This window comes from Haliaeetus leucocephalus, unplaced genomic scaffold, assembly GCF_000737465.1.
Source record: "Haliaeetus leucocephalus isolate CR32 unplaced genomic scaffold, Haliaeetus_leucocephalus-4.0 Scaffold657, whole genome shotgun sequence".
NCBI classification, from domain to species: Eukaryota; Metazoa; Chordata; class Aves; order Accipitriformes; family Accipitridae; genus Haliaeetus; species Haliaeetus leucocephalus.
This window is the reverse complement of record NW_010973093.1, coordinates 4381089-4400783: the sequence shown is the minus strand read 5'-3', so window position 1 is coordinate 4400783 and position 19695 is coordinate 4381089. Positions and strand designations below refer to the sequence as shown.

The 19695-nt window shown below is 48.5% G+C and overlaps 1 protein-coding gene across 2 annotated transcripts in view; it reads left to right on the top strand.

Annotated features, from left to right (window-relative positions):
• The window catches only part of LOC104839237 (Golgi apparatus membrane protein TVP23 homolog B-like), a 6419-nt gene extending 125 nt beyond the window's left edge, over nt 1–6294 (top strand). For both annotated transcript variants that reach the window (XM_010579433.1, XM_010579435.1), the window contains exons 2-7: nt 540–622; nt 1508–1652; nt 2135–2224; nt 3510–3641; nt 3730–3858; nt 4841–6294. In XM_010579433.1, the coding sequence (XP_010577735.1) occupies nt 540–622; nt 1508–1652; nt 2135–2224; nt 3510–3641; nt 3730–3858; nt 4841–4873 (612 nt within the window). In that variant the 3' untranslated portion in view covers nt 4874–6294. The remainder of the gene's footprint in view (nt 1–539; nt 623–1507; nt 1653–2134; nt 2225–3509; nt 3642–3729; nt 3859–4840) is intronic.
• Nucleotides 6295–19695: the final 13401 nt, after the last annotated feature.

The following is a 19695-nucleotide window of genomic DNA, read 5'->3' as shown; positions in this document are numbered from 1 at the left end:
GGCCTGCGGCCCCCGGCGGTTGTCCCGCCAGCCGGGCGGTGCGTCGTTGTACTGGGCCGGTGTCCGGGTGAGAGCCCTCGGCCGGTCCGGGGCGGGTGGTGCGGCGTTTCTGCGGGGCCTGCGGGAGAGGTGCAGGCTGTCTGTGAAAACGGCCAGTTCTCCTTCCGTCACCGGTGTATTCGCTGAGAGGCGGGAGGACGCGGGCCTGCTGCCTGACGTAGGAATAGCTTTTGTACAAGGGGCTGCGCTCTCCGAAGGGGGTTAAGAGTAAAAGGCCCTAGACGAGGCTGTGAAGTTAACTGCCCGGGTGCAGAAAGGACTTGCACTGTGAACTTACATAGTCTTCACAAAGCACAGATCGAAACGTTTAATGCTGCTTTTTTTGGTTTGGATGTGGTTAAATTTTCACGTTCTTCCCAAATTCATCCTGATCTTAAGGTGACACCGTAATACTTCTGGGTAATCAAAACTGTCTCTGCTTGAAGTTGAAAACAGATTCTTTTTTCTCATGTGACTCTTTGCGTCTGTTCCCGCTTTAGGACAGCAGTGATGACATTGAAGATGTGTCTCTCTTTGATGCAGATGATGATGTATCCAGGAGATCAAAAAAGTCAAAAATAAGGTCAGTGGCCATAGAGAGAGTTTCTAGGTCAGTTCTAGGCAGAAGCATAAGAAAGGAAGGACTGCCATGTTACATCAAAATATGTAATGGCAAATACCTTCTTTATTTATTTGGAAGTAATGGAGAGTAATTTCTGGATAACTGAGACCACCAGTTCCAGAAGCTCAACTGGAATTTGTAGATCTGTGCCTTCATGCTTCTGGGTGCCCTAACATGTAGTATGTGCTTGTGTCCCTGTGTATAAGGAATCTACACTGATACAATGACTCTGTGTAACTGGAGGTTCTCACCCTGTTGAGTGCTGGTTCTGGGCTAGTCCGTTATCTCTTCCCCAGTCTTTGTTCTCAAGTATGTTTGGTGCTGCACTGCTGTCTGTCACGTCCTGGTGTAGTTGGTCCAGCCACCTCCTTCCTCGTTCTGCCCAAACTCCTGCCACAGAGCAGTGTCCATGCATAGGTGCTGTGGTGACCTCAGCTCTGTACTACATGTTTCTGACAGGGAAACTGCAGAAATCAGAAAGAAGGACAAGTCCACCGTATTGAGAAGTCTGATCTTTCCTTCAGAGGTATTTCCTCTGTCAGAACCTTTTTAAATTTAACCCATAAAAATTGCCTTATGTTGAACACTAGGTAAAACTCCCTGTCCCCTTCCACCCTAAATTCTGTCTGCACGTGGGATATCACTGCATGTGGAATGTGTCTTCCTTATGATGAGCTTCTAGTCAGTTTATTTCCCATATCTTCAGAAGTTATTGCACACTGGGTTCATGTTACGATGCTGATCCTTATCCTGTGAGTTGATGGGAGATCACTTGGCAGTGTCATTTCTCTGGAATTGCTTCAGTCTTGTCTGAAAGAGCTGTGACTGTGCTGTACTTCATTCCAGGCATCCAGTGGCATCATTTTTCCACTTATTCTTCCGAGTCAGTGCGATAGTTGTCTATCTGCTCTGTGAGCTCTTAACTAGCAGCTTTATTGCCTGCATGGTGACAATTATCCTCCTCTTGTCCTGTGACTTTTGGGCTGTAAAGGTAAGTTCCTTTTATGCTTTTTGTTATCTTCGTCTTACTATATAAGAATAATTGAAGAGAGTGATATTTGCATCACAAAAAAAAGTAACTTGTTTGTACGTTTCCCACAAAATGATACCCAAAATACCCTCAAGTACTGTGATGTATTGCAAAGCGTTGTGGAGTAATAACTCTTAATTCTCTGAATACCTGGTTTCTTTTTGAAAATCAAATGGAGAACATATATTAGGTTTTCTTTTAAGGTAGCAGAGGCTTCATTATCAGATCACTTTCGAATCACCAGAAATATGCCTCACAGTAATTTGGTATTGTACTGGACATTTTAGAAAATAGATTGTTGTGGACATAAGAGCTATGTAATCTTGTTTTCCCAAATGTGAGGCAGATGAGCAGCATTGAAAATAGCAACTCAAACAGCTGAACTTTGGCAAATGGTTTCTTTTAGCAGAGATATAAAGCTCATTGCTTTTCTTCTATTTCAGAATGTCACAGGGCGACTGATGGTTGGCCTTCGCTGGTGGAACCAGGTGGATGATGATGGTAGAAGTCACTGGGTATTTGAAGCCAGGAAGGTAAATTCCTTTTTTTTTTTTTCTTCTAGTTGTTTCTGTTTTATGAAACCCCTATTAATTAGTGGTTATGCTTGTGATGGTAGATTGCACAGCATAGATATTTACTTCCAGCCAGAGATCTGTGACCAAGTGCTTGTTTCATGTAGGCTGCTGAGTGAGCTTTGTGATCGTTGAATTATTTAAAAATTCTCATGATGTATTCATCTGGCTTTGCGTAAGTAACATAAAAGTTCCACATAGAATGCAGTAAAGGTTCCCATGCCGTGCTAGTAACCTGTAGGTTTTCTGGTGTGAACTTGGAACAGCTGACAGAGCTTTTACCTCCTATAGAAAACTACTGGAAGTAGGAAGAAACATGTATAGCATTTGTCATGGCCATTACTGTGCCTTTGAGTTCTTGATGACTACTGCTAAGTCTGTAGTATCTCTAGTATCGCATCTGTCAGGCACCTCGCAACACTTCCGGTATTTACCCTTTTGATCCCTATCTTTTATCTCTGTATGGAGGTAGTGACACTTCTGGCATGCAGATCTGGAGTGAGATTGTGCTGTCACGTGTCTGCAGTGGTGTAGGGACTTGAACCTAAAGCTTTCTCCAGCTGATTTTGTGCCTTAACTACAGGCACATTCTTTCTCAAGACAATGCTAGTTTAGAAAAGCTAGAACATATTGGTGGAGGAGGGGGAAAGGTAGCTGAACTGCTGGTGATGCTGTAAATTTACCCCAGTCCAGATTTTTTTAAATGTTACAGGAAGGAAGAAGTGAGTGCTTGCTTTGGGATCTTATGCTCTGTAAAGACTTTATGAAATCAGTAATGTGGTGTGAATCAGACCTCTGTGTGTGTAAAGAAAAAATTACCCTACTTTGATGTCTAAAAGTATCATTATTTAGTTCTGCCAGTGGTAGGATTAGTGAAATTCTGATTGTGCAGTGATTTGGAGGTAGAAAACATTACCAGTTTGGTTGTTTCTAAGCATTGTTACTGAACCATGCAGTAAATGTCACGTTTCCCAAATGTAACCTTTAATCCCCAAGCATTCCAAGGCGATTTGATGTTGCCACCTCCACTGTTTCTGATAGAAAACTGATAAAAGGGTCCCTTAAATGGAAACATCTGCTACTGCAGAAAGATCTTTAGGTGATGTAGAAATTGATCTTGAAAGCACCCAGTACTGTTGTGTGGAGGTGGAAAACAGGGAGCTTGTAGATTCTGGACTGGTTTTAATGACAATGTGACCTATACAGTGGATCAGCCTGTTAATCTCGATTTCCTTTCTGTTTCTAGGTATCGGCGCAAGGGAGTAAAACCTCATCAGAAGCAGAGTCCCGAATTTTCTGGTTAGGTCTAATTACCTGTCCTATGATCTGGGTGATATTTGCTTTCAGCGCTCTCTTTTCTTTCAAAGTGAAATGGCTGGTGAGTGGACTCCCTCAACTCAGTAATAGATCCTGTATGTTATAGGCAAGGCAGTGTAAATCAATGACTGTATTTTCCTGTGTCTTAGGCAGTGGTTGTGATGGGAGTGGTGCTTCAGGGAGCCAACCTTTATGGTTATATCAGGTGTAAAGTTGGCAGTAGAAAGAACTTGACAAGCATGGCAACCAACTATCTTGGGAAGCAGTTCTTGCGGCAGGTAAGTTTTCCAGGGTTTTGGAAACCCTCCAGTCATATTTGTTTCTGTCCATCAGCTTCCTTACTGCCTGGGCCATGAAAAGAAAGACTGAAAAAGTTGTTATTTGTAGTTCTGCAGAGGGAACCTTCACACCTTGCTGCCTTGTGAATTTGAGCCTCTTTAGTAAAGTCACAGAGTAACTTGCTAATTATTGGCATCAAGTTCCATTTGCATGTCATGAGCTCATGTTATTTGCTGGTGCCGTGGACAGGTGCCATAGAAGTTACTGGAATATGGCTGGTATATTGGAAATAAGGAACACAGTGAATGTGGTGACAGAATGAAATGTTTTTTGATAAACTATGGCTCTTGGATAATGTGTTGTTAAATTACTCCTTTCATTGCACTGCTTCCTCTTCAGGTTGTGCTAGCCACAAAACTATGCACCTGGAGGGATGTCACATTGGTCCTTGTGCTTCAGTGCACAGCTGCAGCATGCATAGCTCTTAGCTGAAAGGGCTGCCATTGCCTTTTATGTTCTTTTTCACTTCCAACCAGCTCTTTTCAGGAGGTCCTTCTCTGCCCCAGCACTGGGTTTTCTTCCTTCCATAGGTCCCTGCAGCAGTAGGCACAACTGTCCCCCGTTCCACTTCTAGGCTGTCATTTAACTTCTGCTTTTACCGAGTTTCCTCAGTGTGCTGTATTATGTGGACAACTCCAAGGACAAGTGGTTTGCCTGCCACAGATTCACAAATGTTTGCTGGAATTACTCTCATTAGTGTAATCAGAAGTTCAAACACTGATAAACCTTTCTTGGCAGTCTGTGCTGGGATTGTGCTCTTCTGTAGCTGGATTTGCTTCTGAATGCTTTTACCACTGCAGTGGTTAACCAGAGGCCCAGACCATTCTCAGTCTCTGGCAGAATTAGTGCCTTCCCCCAGAATCATGGCAATGAGTCACATAGTTCTCCTGTACTCCTTTTCTTCTTTTTTGCCTTCTGCAGACTGTGGTTAAAGAGGACCAAACAGCATCCTGAGAGTGGTAGAAGCCTCAACCCAGACTGGATTCACAGTAGTGGACAACAGAGAATGTTGCTCTGACCATGAGATTTGGGAGCTGCATACATGAGGTGTGAATTAAAAGAAGTAAATAAATTCTGCAAGACTTCAGGTTAACACTCCTAGCAACTTATATTCGATTTTCCACTAGCAGTTTGTGTTTCAGTCCTTTCTTTAGTTTGATTAATTAAAATTAATTTCGCTACACTTCAAATTAAAAAATATCCTAGGTGGCTCTCATACAGTGTAGAACTACTGGATGAACTAAGAGAAAATTGCTGGATATGCTTCTTCAGAAAAGCCATGCACAAGCCGAGCCTCCGCCAAGAACCCCCCCAATTCCTCCAGCAGTTGGTGCCTCAGATAATTTCACTTGTGGCCGTTGCTGTGTTTTGTTCTTGGAGGTCACCGCTGCTTCTGTTATGAAGTTTAGACAGCACTCTTTTGGCTCCGCATCTCTCATTCTGTGATTTGAATGGTGCTGAGGTGGTTGCAGTGAAGGGCATCTAAAGGAAATGTTGCTGTTGGCTTGGTAAGAAGATCATTGAAGTCTCGTGAAAACTGCAGAAAGTGACTTCTGAGCAGCTCTGGTCTTTTATTTATCTGAAGCATTCTTGGAGGTCTCAGTAACATCTTAAGCCCCTGGATTTATGGGAAGTCCAGCTTCTACCTGTAGGCCTGCATCTGTATGGAGAGTATAGCAAGGGTAAAAACAGGTTACGAGGAAGGTTGCACGGACAATTTCAGAGACAGAGCGAATCTGAGAGCAGTCATCGTCTGACTAATGCTGTTAAAGTGATGCCATCTGGCATCATGTTGGCGCTGCGCAGTAGTGTGCGTTTGGTGCCGCGGTTCTTTTTCTCTGGCCAGGAGGGTGTAGGGTGATGTGATCTGCAGTTTCCTCACTAGCCCCTCAGCACAGAGTTGCAGGGAATGGGACCGACAGGGTTTTACATTTCTTGAATCCATGCAGTATGCTGTCCTCAAGCCGTGCTCCCCAAGGAGTCTGTAGCTGGAAAAAAAGCATTTTGTAGGATGGTGAAATGTTGGCTTGGCAGTGTTCACTTAGATGGCAGAAAGTGGTGTGTTTTGTGTGAAAAGCTGTATGAAAGGGATCAGTTCCTTCTTGTCATGTAATTCTGTTCAAGGCAGATTGTGCTTTTGCAGCGGTGGATATTGTAAACTTTGGATGAGATATTTTAAATTAAGAAAGTGGTTTCTTTTTGAATAATGGATATTGTTAATTGTGGGATTGCGTTAACATGATTTCTCTCCCTGTACTGTAGCAATACTTGGGAGCTGTACATTTGTTTAACTCTTTGGATTGATACCTTCCTTTTGTAAATATGTATTTATAAAATCTTGAAATTAAAATAATGCTTTGTTTAACCAGACCAGATATCCCTTCTATGTTTCATGCCTGAGCTCTTTTATACACTGTGTTCATGTAATGTAGTTTTAACAGGGGTTACTTGTCAACTTAAATGGTGCTGCTTAGTGAGCTCTGGCACAGTTCCTGTCACCAGGGGTCTGGGACAGTTTTCCCTGTGCAAACGCTTTCTTTGTAAGCGTGCTGGAGTGGTTATCATGTGGAGCTGAAGTAATTGTCACTCTATAGGGCTCTGCTGGAGTGGCTAAGAGGCTTCTGAGGGCACTCGGAGGGCCCCTCTGCCCAGGTCCCTGGCTCGCTCCTGGAAGGTGGCAGCGTGCTACCGTAAAAGCTCGTGCCACCACGTAGCGGGAACTTCTAGTCCCCATTTACGTGGAAGGGATAATTTATTTCTAAGGAATGAATGTAAACAGGCCAAATGAAGTCAATCACTGAAGTAAAGGTGCTTCTACAGCCACGTGGGGACGTGCAAGTGCAGTGTCTGGCCGGTACAGCATGATGGAACGGAAATCCTTTCTGCTCCAGTCCAACAGGCTCCCAGTTTGCCACTGGTGTTGGAGGGACGGCACTGACTGGCACAGCTCCAGCCAGGAGGTAGTTGTTTTAAAATGTGTTGAAAGTTTTGGACTTAATGTTTATTCTTCTGCTGCCAAAGCTCCCCCCAAACTGCTGGAAAATAGAGAGTGCTTTTCTGGAAGTTGCAGTTTATTTAATCAAGGACAGAGGAATTTTTTAGTATGTGCCTTTAAATATAGCCCTCTTTGGCTTATTTTTAGCCTCTTGGCAAACATTCAGTCTTTTGGCTTCTGAGAAGCTGGCATTTTATTGCGTTTCTCCACAGCATGGATCAGAACTAAATTTCTTATCGCTTCTCCTGTTGGGCATGAGTCTTGTTTGATTTTTACTCACTGTGTGCTGGGGTTTCCTGTGAAGCAGGAAGTGGGAGTTGCCGCAGAATGGGGAAATTCTCTGAATGTGCTTTTTTCGCCAAGCCTCGGGAATCCACGCTAAGCCAGTTTCTTGAGCATTAACTGTGTAATGGTGGCCCCACCTAAGACCTCCAGGCCTGGGTGGTGGCTGAACTTTCAGGGTTTACAGAAGAAGAAATACTCCAAGAGCAGTAATAATAAAATACTGCTTGCTCTGAAATAGAAAAGTATGCCTCAGATGTTGAAAGTACAGCTGAAAGGTGGGCTTGAAGTTATCCTCATTTTACAGGCAGAGCCATTTTGAGTCCTTCGAGCATAGTGTCCTGGGCCAGCAGGGAGCTTGCTTGTAGAGCTGGGGACAGAATGGGCCCTGCGGGACATTTGCTGTCTGCTTTAGAGTGCGCGAGGCCTCATCCTTCCCCCGTGTCCTAGGGATGAGCTGCTCTGTTGCTCTTTGGCCACAGCCGGGACCTGTCCCCTGCTGCTGCTGCAGACCAGCGTTTGTCACCCACTGTGGCATTGCATTGTGCTGTGCAGCCAGCTGGGTGCTGGAGTCCCCAGGAGGGGGGATGCGATGCTTTTTCTGGCCCTGTGCATGCATTACTGTGATGCTCCAAATATTCTCAAAACCCCAAAGCTTTAGAGGCAGTTCTGCCCCTGTCGAGTGCATCTCCCCTTCCCTCTGTTCTACACCCCTGCCCTGGGGGAGAACGACAGGGAAGGGCAAAGGAGGGATGCTGAGTGTGCATGGGCTACCTTGCCCTGGGCACTTGGAACCTGTCTGTCTTTTGCTCCAGAGATTTCTTGGGAGTCTTGCCAGGCCTGGAGGGCTGCAGGGAAAGGTCTATTGTAGTTGCTTGGCAGAGACCACCGTCAGCCCTGCTCACGTGGGACAGGACATCCCAGCTGGTATTTCCTAAACAAAAAGCTGCAGTGTCTAATGGAGAGTGACCTTTGGGGAGACCAAAGGGAGCAGGGATGTGGGTGGGGAGGGTGGATGTTGGCCAGGACCCAGCGCCACTTCCAGGGCTCCTGGCAGGAAGGTATTTCTGGCTTCCCTCCTGCCTTTCCATGCAAACAGCCCCAATTTGGGAGTGGGCATCCCTTCCCACCCTGCAAACCCACGGCAAACCGAGAGCCGCCCCACTGCCCTGATAAGACAGGCGAAGGGTAGAGAGAGAGGAAACACTATTTCTCTTTTACTGATAGCAGTATTTTTATACTACAGAGGACACGTGGGCCCGTCATTATCTGCCTGTGTGTGCCGAAAGCAAACTGGGTGTGTTGAACGCAATTCCAGTTCCTTCCTATCCTCTCTGGTGCCAGCGCGTGGCTCGGGGCAGCTGACGTTGAGGACATGCTGCACTGGTTTCCGCTGCTTAGCCACAGGCTGCAGTGCTCGGCTGCTTGAATTTCACTCCTGTTTCTCAGGGGGAGGCATCGCCCTTGGGTGCTGCTGTGGGGACTGCCTCTTCCTTGGCTTGCAGCAGGTATATGTGCTTCCAGCTGTTTCTTGCAGCTGTGAGAATGGCTGGGTCAGACTGAACCCATCAAACCCAAGATCTGTCTTGAGCAGTAGCTAATTCTGTGTGCCTAGCGAAGACTATATGGAAATCATAAACATACAGCCACACTTCCAGGAACACCTTTGGTACCTCCACAGGTTTGTGGCTCCCTCTATGTCACCTGGTGGATTTTGCTGCCTTTAATTGGACTGATTCCTTTCTGAGCCCATGCAGACTTTTAGGATCCGTAATGTCCTGCAGCACAGAGCTCCATCGATTAACATGCCCTTTGTTTTGGATTCTTTCACAAAGTATTAATCTATAAATTATCCAATTAATGGCTATTAATGCCAGATCATCTCATCCCCTAGCTACTTGCTACATGTTTCAAAGAGCTTCAGTATTTGCCAGGTGGGACTCCCCTCGGCAAAAGCCACGTTGATGCTCTTCAGCTACTTCCTATCTCTGTGAATCCCAGTCTTTAGAAGTCTGAGCAGTTTGCTCAATATAGGAGTTGGATTTTCTGGTCTGTTATTCCTCATATTCCTCCCAGAATCCTTAAAAAAACCCCAAACCCCCAGTATCACACTTAACACCTTTCACCCATCTGGCACCAGGACGAGCAGTTGGTTTGTCTGGGGATTAGTGGCTTGGTGGGTTCATCCCTGAGCCCTTTGGACTCCTCCTGGAAACCTCCTTGGCATGCTGAGTTATTCCTCTTCATGTTGCTAGCTTGCGCAAACCGCCTATTTAGTTCATTTTGGGCGAGTTCTTTTAGATTTTTTTCTCTTTTTTTTTTTTTTTCAATCACAAAGCAATGTGTAAACAACTCCATAGTAACCACTGGAGTACATGAGTCATTTAGCTTTTCTGCCACAGGACATACTCACTTGCTCTTGCTGCTATGTTTTCAGACTAAAGGGGGGTTTAGTTGTTGAGATGGTTACTCACCATTTCCTACTGAGTACACTGATGTTGAGTCTGGCTCTCTTTTGACAGTTTGTATGGCTTCTCCCCTGTTAGATAGATCCTCTTCCCCTGCGGGACTTTCCACGCTTGTCATCTGTCCCCCCTGCTGTAACGTTTAAAACTTCATTTAAGTTTCTTTTAATCAGTAGCCAGACTATATTTTGCTTTTGTTGGAACCCTCCCTTGCATCTGGACCCTGTTTCAGAAGGAATTTGAATTGCCCACCAAAACTGCCTCTGGTCTTGGGAACTTCCACACCCGCTTCCCAGCATCCGAGAGCCCACTGGGCTGGAGGTGCCTGAACCCACCTGCGGGCTGAGGTCTCGACCCAAAACCTCACCTAAAATCTCTTTGGATGAGGAAGAAAGTAAACACCCTTTTGCACAGCTCTTGGGTGTGTAAGCCCTTGATTTCTCATGTTTTAAGTTGCAGGGTCATGCCTGGAAGTTTGGTTTAATGAGGATCTGGACTGGAGACAGGAGGGGATGGGGACTTTGCTTGGATCCTGCTCCATCCCCAGCTCAGCGACCAGATCATCACAGGTGGGGTCTGGCCGGTAGCTGGGGCAGGAGAGCGGCGCAGGTCTGGTTGCAGATTGGGGGATCTGGCAATGACACCTGGGGTGCGGTGCCTTCATCAGGCATCACAAGCCACGCTCGGGTTGATGCCCCAGAGCTCTTCTACAGCTGCTGTGAGGGGGACACCCCAAATCTTGCTGCTCCCAGCTGCTGCGAGAGCAGCCTCAGCAGAATGGGAGGAAAATGCAGGATCTGAAACATCCCTGTGGCTTTTTCTCTCTGTTTGTGGTGGGATGGGGAGTGCAGCATCCCCTGGGGCAGCCTTTAGGGAACATTAAACCAGCCTTTTCGGGAGCATCTGGCCAGTGATCCCCTGGACAAACCCTCTTAATCCCCTGTGGCCCTTATGTTTAAGGGCAGCATCAGCAAACATGTGAGCAGCACTGCTGGGCTGACCCTGCCGCTGGGTCCCTCCAGCCCAGACAGCCTCTGCATGGCACAGACTTCAGTCTATCCGTCTCCTGTCTAAACCTGTACGGCGGCAGAGGGAGCTCTCATGCTTTTTTTTTTTAATTAATTAAATACATTTTTTTTTAAAAAAATGGCTCAAAGAAAGTTTTCTGGAAAGGCTTGTTGGAAACGCCTCTAAGGATCAGTCCTGCGATGTGAGAAGCGCCAGGAGCAACCTGCCAGCCCGGTGCATCCCGTGCGAGCGTGGGACCGCGGTGGGAAGGGTGTCACCTCCCGGGCGTCACCCCTGGCTGTGGCTGCCTGTCCTCCCGCGCCTTGCAGAGGGGTGACAAAGAGGAAAACAATAACCAAAACCACCTCTCCTTCCGTTAGTGTTCCCTCTGAGCTTTCTGGGGCTGAGCGGGGATATAACAGGAACATGATTTCACCGCCCTGATGTTACAGGGTGGTGTGAGCAACCACTTGACTTGGAAAAAGTAAGTAAAAAGAAAATGTATTCCCAGCTGGGTGTGTGTGTGGGACCAGCTGGCTGAGTTGTCTCCTCAAACAGACCTTGGGACCATCCTGATTTTGGGGAGTAAACTCCGATTCAAATAAATGCTTCCTAGGAAGTGATTCAGCCCTGTGCCTGGCAGCAGGTGCCCGTGTGTCAGGGGGCATGTTGCACCCTGCTGCACCCCCGTGGGTCCAGCACCCCTCCCCGAGGCATGGGCTGGGTGTTCCCTGGAGCAGTGCCATGGCATGTGCTGGGTTTGGGGCGTAGGGATGGACAGCCCTGCCAGCCCCCACTCCTGGTTCGTTAGCTCAGAGTGCAGCCTCTTGCTCTGGATCCTGGGGATTGTCCTATTTGCAAGCACCTTGGCAAGGATTGAATTGGGGCCCATAAAGCTGAGCAGAGCTGCTCCACATCCACCAGCGTTCAGCACTCTGGTACCTGCCGAGGTTAGCAAAACTAAACTGTCTTGGCTTAGTTTTACTCCTAGAAACCAGAAGGAAATTTTATTGTTGGTTTTAGTGGGAGCTGCCAGGTTTAATTGTTGCACACTACAATAAAAATCATGTCTACTGCTTCCAGGCTCAACCACCTATCGTCGATGCTTTGAAACAGCATGTAAATGCTTTACCTGCCATTCAAATGATGATGTTTTGGGATGATAGGACACAGGGGACAGCACAACCTAGCACCAGTGGCTGCCAGGTCACAGCCCCCAGACCAGGAAAGTGCAGCAGCATCATGCGGGTGTGCTTAACCTGGTCCAGTATAAAGTAACAGATCAACCCCCATTTTTTGGGGGTGGATTCAGCTTTACTTTGCATGGGCAGGGATGGGGACGGTGATCCCGTGATCCATGAATGAGCGGTGATGAGGGGTAGTGAAGAGCCGGGGCAGGACCCCTCACAGCCCATGCCATGTGCCAGCCCCCTGCTGCGGTGATGCTGTGGGGTGCAACACTGCTCCCCAGCACGTCTGTCTCAGCTCAATGGCTTTTCTCCGCTGACAACCATGGGGCTGCAGTGCCTTTTTGCAGCACAGCCCTGAGCCCACATCCCCCCTCCCGCCCCGTGCCCTTGGGAAGGTCCCAGCTGCCTCAGCTCCTTCCCAAGCCTCCCACTCACAGCACTGGGTCTGCCTGGTTTTGGTAGTGGGTGAGGAATAGCTGTCACCTGCTCAGTGACTTTTCAGTGCAGAGCCATGCTTTCAAATGCCCTACCCCTCATCAGGTCTCGATATCCCCCTGCCACAGCCGGTTCCTACCCATGAACTCCCAAATCCAACATGACCTGGTTTTCCAGTTGCTCCTCATCTCTTGTGCTCCAGGCAAATGGTTCAACCCCTCTACTCGGGTGGCCTCACCGAGAGACGTCAAGTACAAACATCCCCAGTGTAATTTTTGGCAATGTCAAAGTTTCTGGCTTCAGATATATCAACAGGACTTGTCATTACATTTAGCTGCTTTCCCCTATCCTCGTTCCCACAAGACCTTGAAGTGCTCTTACATGATTTTAGGATATCCACAAAACAACCAACCTGTTATCCAGGCCTTGGATTTCATTTTTATGAGGCTGGACCACAGCTTGCACGTCGCAGCCTTGCCTGGCTGACATCCCCATCCAGGCAGAGCCCCGCAGCACCCTCATCCTCATCCTCATCCTCCACCAGCATGGCAAACACCATGACCCACGCGTGCCTTGTGGCTGCTGCTCGCTCAGGTCCCTCTGCAGGCATGGGGCCACACGTAGATGTGTATGTGTAACACAGGGGTTGGGCTTGGTAGGGTTTGGGCTTTTATATTTTTCTTAAAAGTAGCAAGAAATCATTTCTTCTCCTATGTGACCTGTTGCCATCATGGCACATGGGTAGCTGCGGATACCAGCACAGATGAAAACAGCAGTATCCTGCCCTCCTCCCACCACTACAGCAACTGGTGTGAACCCTGAATTCTTGGTCTTCAGCCCCAAGTTTGAGGTCTCTTTATTTAGCAGGCGTGACACTACATTAGTCGCAGAGGACTCTGCAAGCTTTCCATCCAATTTACGTCAGCACCACAGGCAGCTTGCTGCCCGTCCCACAGCTCGCTGGCCTTGTTGAGCATTAGCAATATTGGGTGTTTGCACTGATGTTATGTGGAGCCTTGGGTAAAGGACTGGAGCCAGCCAGGAGACATGGTGGGTGAGCAGGGAAGGAGCTGCAATCTCTGGGCTGGCTGATGTGCTTGCTGGCATAGATCTAAGGTTGGTGGAGAGGAGCCTGGGACCTTCTGCGTCTGAAATCCCCGTGTGCTGGGATCCCTGCTGTCATGTCTTCACCAGCACCTTTACCACCAGGTCATGACCATCAGGGACAGCCCCCAGCTTACAGCTGCTTTAGCTGCTGCAGGCTCTGAGGTGGAAACTGCAGAGGAGGCTGAGACCTGGAGTGCAATGGAGACGTCCTACAGGGCAACCTGCAGGGCCATAGGACAACACTGGCAAAAGAAAGCAAATGAATTCCCATCTCAAAGCTAAAGGTAAGCTGGCCTGTGCCCAAATTTTCAGTGCTTATTAGCACCATGGTAGTGCCTACCAGCCCCAGCCATAGACCTGTACAATGCACATGGGCACCCCACAAACACTGGAAATAAAGATAGCTCACAGCCAGAGCAGAAAGTGATTCTTGGTTATTTGGACAGGAGGAAGGAGCCCTGCAAGGACTGCTGTTCACAGGACTTTCTTTTTGCACATTAAAAATTCAGACTCTCTTTCCTCAGGGTTGTTCTTCTTGGAAGTCGGTGACTTAATGGCTTGACAAGGATCAGGGGGGCTTTTTCTCTAAAAGAGGTGATGACTAGAGAGCTCAGGCATATCCCACCTGACTGCCTCCCCCAAAACACACAGCAGCATCAGGTATTCTCTGCTCGCAGCCTGATTCCCCCTTGGAGAGGGAGTAGTGCGGTGGCCAGTTATCCTGCTTTTTACCTGCAACTGAGTGAGATCCTTTCATACGGGAAAATCAGAGCCCCATACCAGAGCCAAAAACACCATGTTATGGAGTCCTTGAAATTAAAAGTGTCTCAAGCATAAAAGTCACCTAGCTGAACTATAAATCAAGCCTCTGCTTTCAGGCAAACCAAGCTTGCATACTTATGAATCACCCCCTCCTTGCTTAATCATTTTGTATTAGGGACATCTTAAAATGAATGTATTCAAATCAAAAAGTCCATTAAAAATGAGAGTCCAAATGACTAAGGGAGGATTTTACATCTGCATTCAAGTTTGCAAGCAAATATGGGCATTTGTAGGAAGAGCAGTCATCCTCCAAATATTTCTGAAAGAAAAAAAAAAAAAAGCCCAGGCGGGGAATGACTAATGGGAGCAGGCAGGAATGGGCTGATCCACACAAGCGCCCGGGTGAGGAGCCTGCAAGGAGTTTGGCTGTAGCTGCCTGGCTTCACCTTGACCTATGCAAATCTGATTGGGTGAAGGCAGATTTCTTTGGAAATAAAAATTTCCCCGCTTCCTGATGGCCCTTTGCCAACCAAAGACCTCGGAGAGGAAAGTGTGCAGCAACCCAGCGCCGTGGCAGTGCTTTGGCTCAAAGGGTTTGTGCCGTGCTGGGGACCACGACAGTCAGTGGGACGGCAAACGGAGGGTGTCCTCTGCTTCTAAAATACTAAATCTGCCTTTTATTTCCTGCTGAGAAAGCCCTTATAAATATTAGCTGTGCTCAGGAAACTCCAGCAGCAGTAAGCAAGACAAATTCAACTTTCTGCACTTTCTCTGCAGCAAGATGTTCAGGGGCTGGGATCTCCATGGGGTTTGGGGATGGGGGAGCTGGCACCCCAGGGCAGTGCCACCGGGCAGGCACGAGCAGAGTGCATCCGACTGTACTCCTCCGTGAGAGCAGGATAGAGATTTCATGTCAGAGCAGCGCAACACACCTGCGGCTAAACTGGTGGGTTGCAAAGCCCTTGATGTTTCGATGCGCAGGAGGGACATGCACCCAGTCTGGATAGAGATTTGCTAGCTCAGAAACTCCTCTTTGCAGGCAGTGCTTGGGTACACCTGCTAGTGGCAGAGGGCAGGGCTGCCCGGCGATTTGCTCGTGTCTCCTGCGTGCACTGTGCCAAAGCAGGCTGTGCCAAACACCGACCGGCTGTACCTCGCTCCGGACATAATTGCTCCCAGGGAAAGATGGTTTGGGAACAGGTCCACGTCTCTGCCTCGGATGCTGACGTTTAGAAGGTGGAATACACGTCGGCCAGGGGATACGTGCCCGTTTGCGGCTTGGAGAGCCAGGCAGAGGGCACCCCACGGAACAGGGCTCTGGTGCTACTGTCCCTCTACAGCAGGAGCTTCCCGGTGGTGTGCAGACCCTTGCAGCACTTGATAAAAGCCACTTTATTCATCTCCTCATGGCTTTTGTGGCAACAGTAATACCTGACACCCACGGATAGACACCCTCAGGCATGCAAGGACACAGCAGCAGCCCCGAGCACACCAGGACGGGGAAGTCCAAGCAGACGGCGCAGGTGTCCACACAGCACCCGCTGCCCAGACGCCTGGTGTTGGACACGCATGGATGCCCAGAGGCATAACTGGGCACTAAAAAGCATCACAGCGTGGATCCCCGCTGGGGTACAGGGTGTGCACCCCACACCCAACACAGCCTCCCTGCGCCAGGGAGCACTCACACGTATGCACACACACATGTCTGTTCTTCACAGCAGCACAGTTATTTTTTCACTCAGCTGTGGCTGCTGTGAATTTTTGAACCAAAGGCAAGGTCTGGGCTCTGGGCTGTCAGTGGATCCTCGGGGAGGTGGAACAGCCTCCAGCTGCAGAGGATGAGCTCAGCACCAGCCAGGCCGAGGGAGCCTCCACCTTTTGCAAGCCCCGAAAGCTGGGGTGGAGGTTGCTGCCATTCTCATCAGGCTGTGTTTCAACTTCAAAGGACTTTGACCCACTCACTCCCTGGGTGCTGCTGAGTGAGAGGGGTTTTGTGGCCATGCCCTGTGCGGCTCTCATGGATTCAGTACTGATTTAATGAATTTTTGAACTTCAGCAGCTGCTTAACTTCGGCTCAGTGATAGCCAAAGGTGTGGAGGCACAGGGGTCTTACAAGCCCCAGCTGGGGTAGATAATTGCAGTGCGCAGGCACAGCCCACCTCTGCCTCCTGAGGATCCTCCTCCCAGCCTGGGAGCACCCTCAGACCCAGATATGAACTTTGCAGCTCAGGTCTCCCCTAGTCTAAATATGTATTCGAAGGAAATTCCAGCTCAGACCCCTCCTGGCAAAGCTCTCTGGCTCTGCTCTTGTGGTTTGAGCACGCAGGACCTCTGACTTACAGCTGCAAATATCTTGTAGTTATACAAGAGGAAGCAGCATAGCTAATGTGCATGGGAATTATCCCATGTCCTAAAACTTTGTCGGGCCTGGAAGCCATCTGTGTGACCCTTCCCGGGGTCAGAGGTGAGACATTCCGTTTTTCCTCTGTCATTCAGAATAAAAAGCAAAATATTGGCTGGTGCTCGCAGCCCTGTGAGACGTTAAGTACGTGTGTCAGGGTGCTGCGAGCTATTTTCTTTAAACATGGTTTGGCAATGCAAAAGTGTGTCCAGCGAGCAGCCGCTGAGTCCTGCAAACACATGGCTGGGGGATGTGTCACAGTCCTTCAAGGAAAGGGCAAAAGAAAATGAGCACAACTGAAGGGCTGAAACCTTGCAAGTCTGTAGGACACAGCAGCTGCAAGGGGAAATAGTAACGATCTCAGTGTCTGGAGAGAATTTAAAATGCAGGACATGGATACAAAACTACTGAAGCGCTGGCTGGACGCTTAGCTACAGTAAGATGCACAATTTATTGCAATTCGTGACATATATTCACTGGTAGTTGAACAGTATCAGTCATTAGCAACGGGAGCAGACAGTTTAACTGATTTAAAATTTAATCATTTAATTTAAAACAACTCATTATAGGTGAAGTCAAGCCTACCTAATTTTGATCCCGTGAGCATCTCTTGGGACACCCATCCATTGAAGAGACCCGAGGGGTCACAGCACCCCAGGAGCAGATGGGTTTGAGATGTCCAACTCAGGGTAAGACAAACTGCCTCCCAAAGAGCCTGTTTCTCCCCAGTTAGAATAGAATAGAACAGAATATTTTAATATTTAATAACTCAAGATGGAGCTGTGCATCTCCTCACTGCATCTCTCCTTCCTCCCAACACAAGCGCACCCCAGAGATCTGCCAATAAACCAGGGCACGTCCCAACTTTCCAAGAAAGGTCCTGCCTCTGCTCCCTGCAGTGGGCTTTTGGGGGGAAGACCCTGGCTAGTTGCGTACTTCCACGATGGGGAAGGTCATCATGGGCTTGTTTTGTTGAAGGTCATTGTGGGCTTGTTGTGTTGGACTGGCACCAAAGACACCGGGCTGGAGCTTTTTATCCTGGGTGCTGCCCAAACGTGGGGTGAAAGGACAGACTTTGCCTTGATGTAGAAGACAGAAGACAAGGAGCTGACATGGCCATGTGTGGAAGCAGTAAGGCCGTGCCAACCATCAGGGATGACAAAGCTCCTCGTGTGTGCTGATGGGCACTGGGGTCCTTGTTTAAGCCTCCCAGACCTTCTCCCAGCCCATTCTTTGGAGAAGATGCTGCTAGGGTGAGGTGATGAGTCCCAGACTGGAGCTTTCCTCCCCCAAGGAAAAAAGTCCAAACCATGAATCAGGACAGGGGAGGTGGGCTGGCTCACATTGGGATGTTTCCTACGGGGAGTAAATGAGGCAGCGCAAGGAGGAGGGGAGGAAATCACGCTGGAAAGGCGGCTTGTTTACTGCAGTGCACGTTGGTCCCAGACAGGAAAAATGGCCCTTGACTTCCCCGGTCCCCTGGCAAACCAGGAGGTTGTTTTGATGTGTCGGGAGAGGCGCTGGGGGCTGTCTGAAGCGCTCATTGAGAGACGTGCATTTCCATCACTCCCATCCCACCAAACAGGCGGGGGTGACTCAGATTTCCCGGAGATGCTCTTATCTCGTCCTGCCCAGCGCTCGTTCGGCAGCTAGGGCGAAGCAGCAGCCCCTGGAAAGGCTGCCCTCTGCCCTTTCACAGGGTGCTGGAAGTTTCCTGGCTGTGCGGCTCCCACACCCACCGAGAGCTTGAAAACCCTGGCAGCCGCTGTCAGAGCCCCGGCTCCTGGGAGGGCTGGGGGCTGCTGCGGTGCACCCGGGGCTGCACTGCCCGGTGGGTGCTCGGAGGGAGGCTCGGTGCAGGTCTGCATCCCCAGCTCAGCATCACCAAGCAAGGAAAGGTCATGCTGAGTTGGGTATGGCTAAAAAATCCTACACAGTCCTCAGCAAACCCCTCTGAAAGCTACGGGGCAATTATGTCTGCGCATCATGACACGTGATGACATGCTCTGGCATCACTTTTAATCAAAGTTAAATGAAGGCAGAGCTGGGTGTGCAGGGCAGGCACTGGGCAGCTGTCATGGCTCTGGTAGGGCCGTACCATTTTGCTGTTCGCCTTTGCATTCACGGCATTAACCTGTCCTTAGTTCCCGATTCCAGGTTTCCACTCTTTGCTTTTTAATGGCCCAATTAGCAAAATACCTGCCTTGGAGCCTGCAGCCACCAGCCTCACCCAGCATCACTTCGTGTTGTGGCACAATGTGGCCATGGCCACCCAGCACCACTCTCGTCTGGACACCCCATTTGCTGCCTTTGAAGGCTGTCTTTTCCTTTTGGGGGAAAAAAAGCTAAAGGAAGAGAGAAAAAAAATTATCTTTTTGTCCCAAACATCTGAAATGTGTTATTTTTCCTAGCAGTTTTGTTTGTTCTTCTGAATCTCAGTGGGGTTTGAAGAGACACGGGAGGGGAATTAGATAGTTTGGGTGGTTGATGACAGACAATTGGATGAGTGAGAACAAATTCAGGTCTCCAGTCCTACCTGACAGCATTTGAAAGTCTTTCTTATCGGCTTTCTTATCTGAAATGCACTGGGGATCTCGATGCAGGCTCGGCTCTCTGCATTACACAGCTGATGGGCTTCTTGGCCTCTTCGATATATCCAAATCCCTCATCTTCCTCTTCCAGCCTCTAAACGACGTGTTTTCTCCTGTGTCTGTATTCTCACTTCGGTATCACCCTCCCACCCATATCTACGTGCTGCTCTGCAAAGCTCATCTACAGTAAAATGTAGAAATCAATCCTTTGGCTGAGCCAAGTGGCATTTGCATGCTTTTATCAGAAAGTCTGGGCTTAGTGCATTTTCAGACAGACTTGTCCAGCTGCTGCATGTGATACACAGCTGCTGGGATTTTGTCGTCTCAAAGTCCCCCATCTGCAGAGAGAGCTGTGATTTTGCCACACAGAAGAGAGACAGCAGGTAGAAGAACAGACATGCTTATTACAACCTTATAAGAGCTTTGTTTCCATAATTTTAGGGTTTTTTTTCCTTATATGAAAAAAAAGGCTTTTAATAATGCAGAAGTTACTGAAAGTGTGACTTAGCTGCTTGATATTCACACACACATGCAGCACTT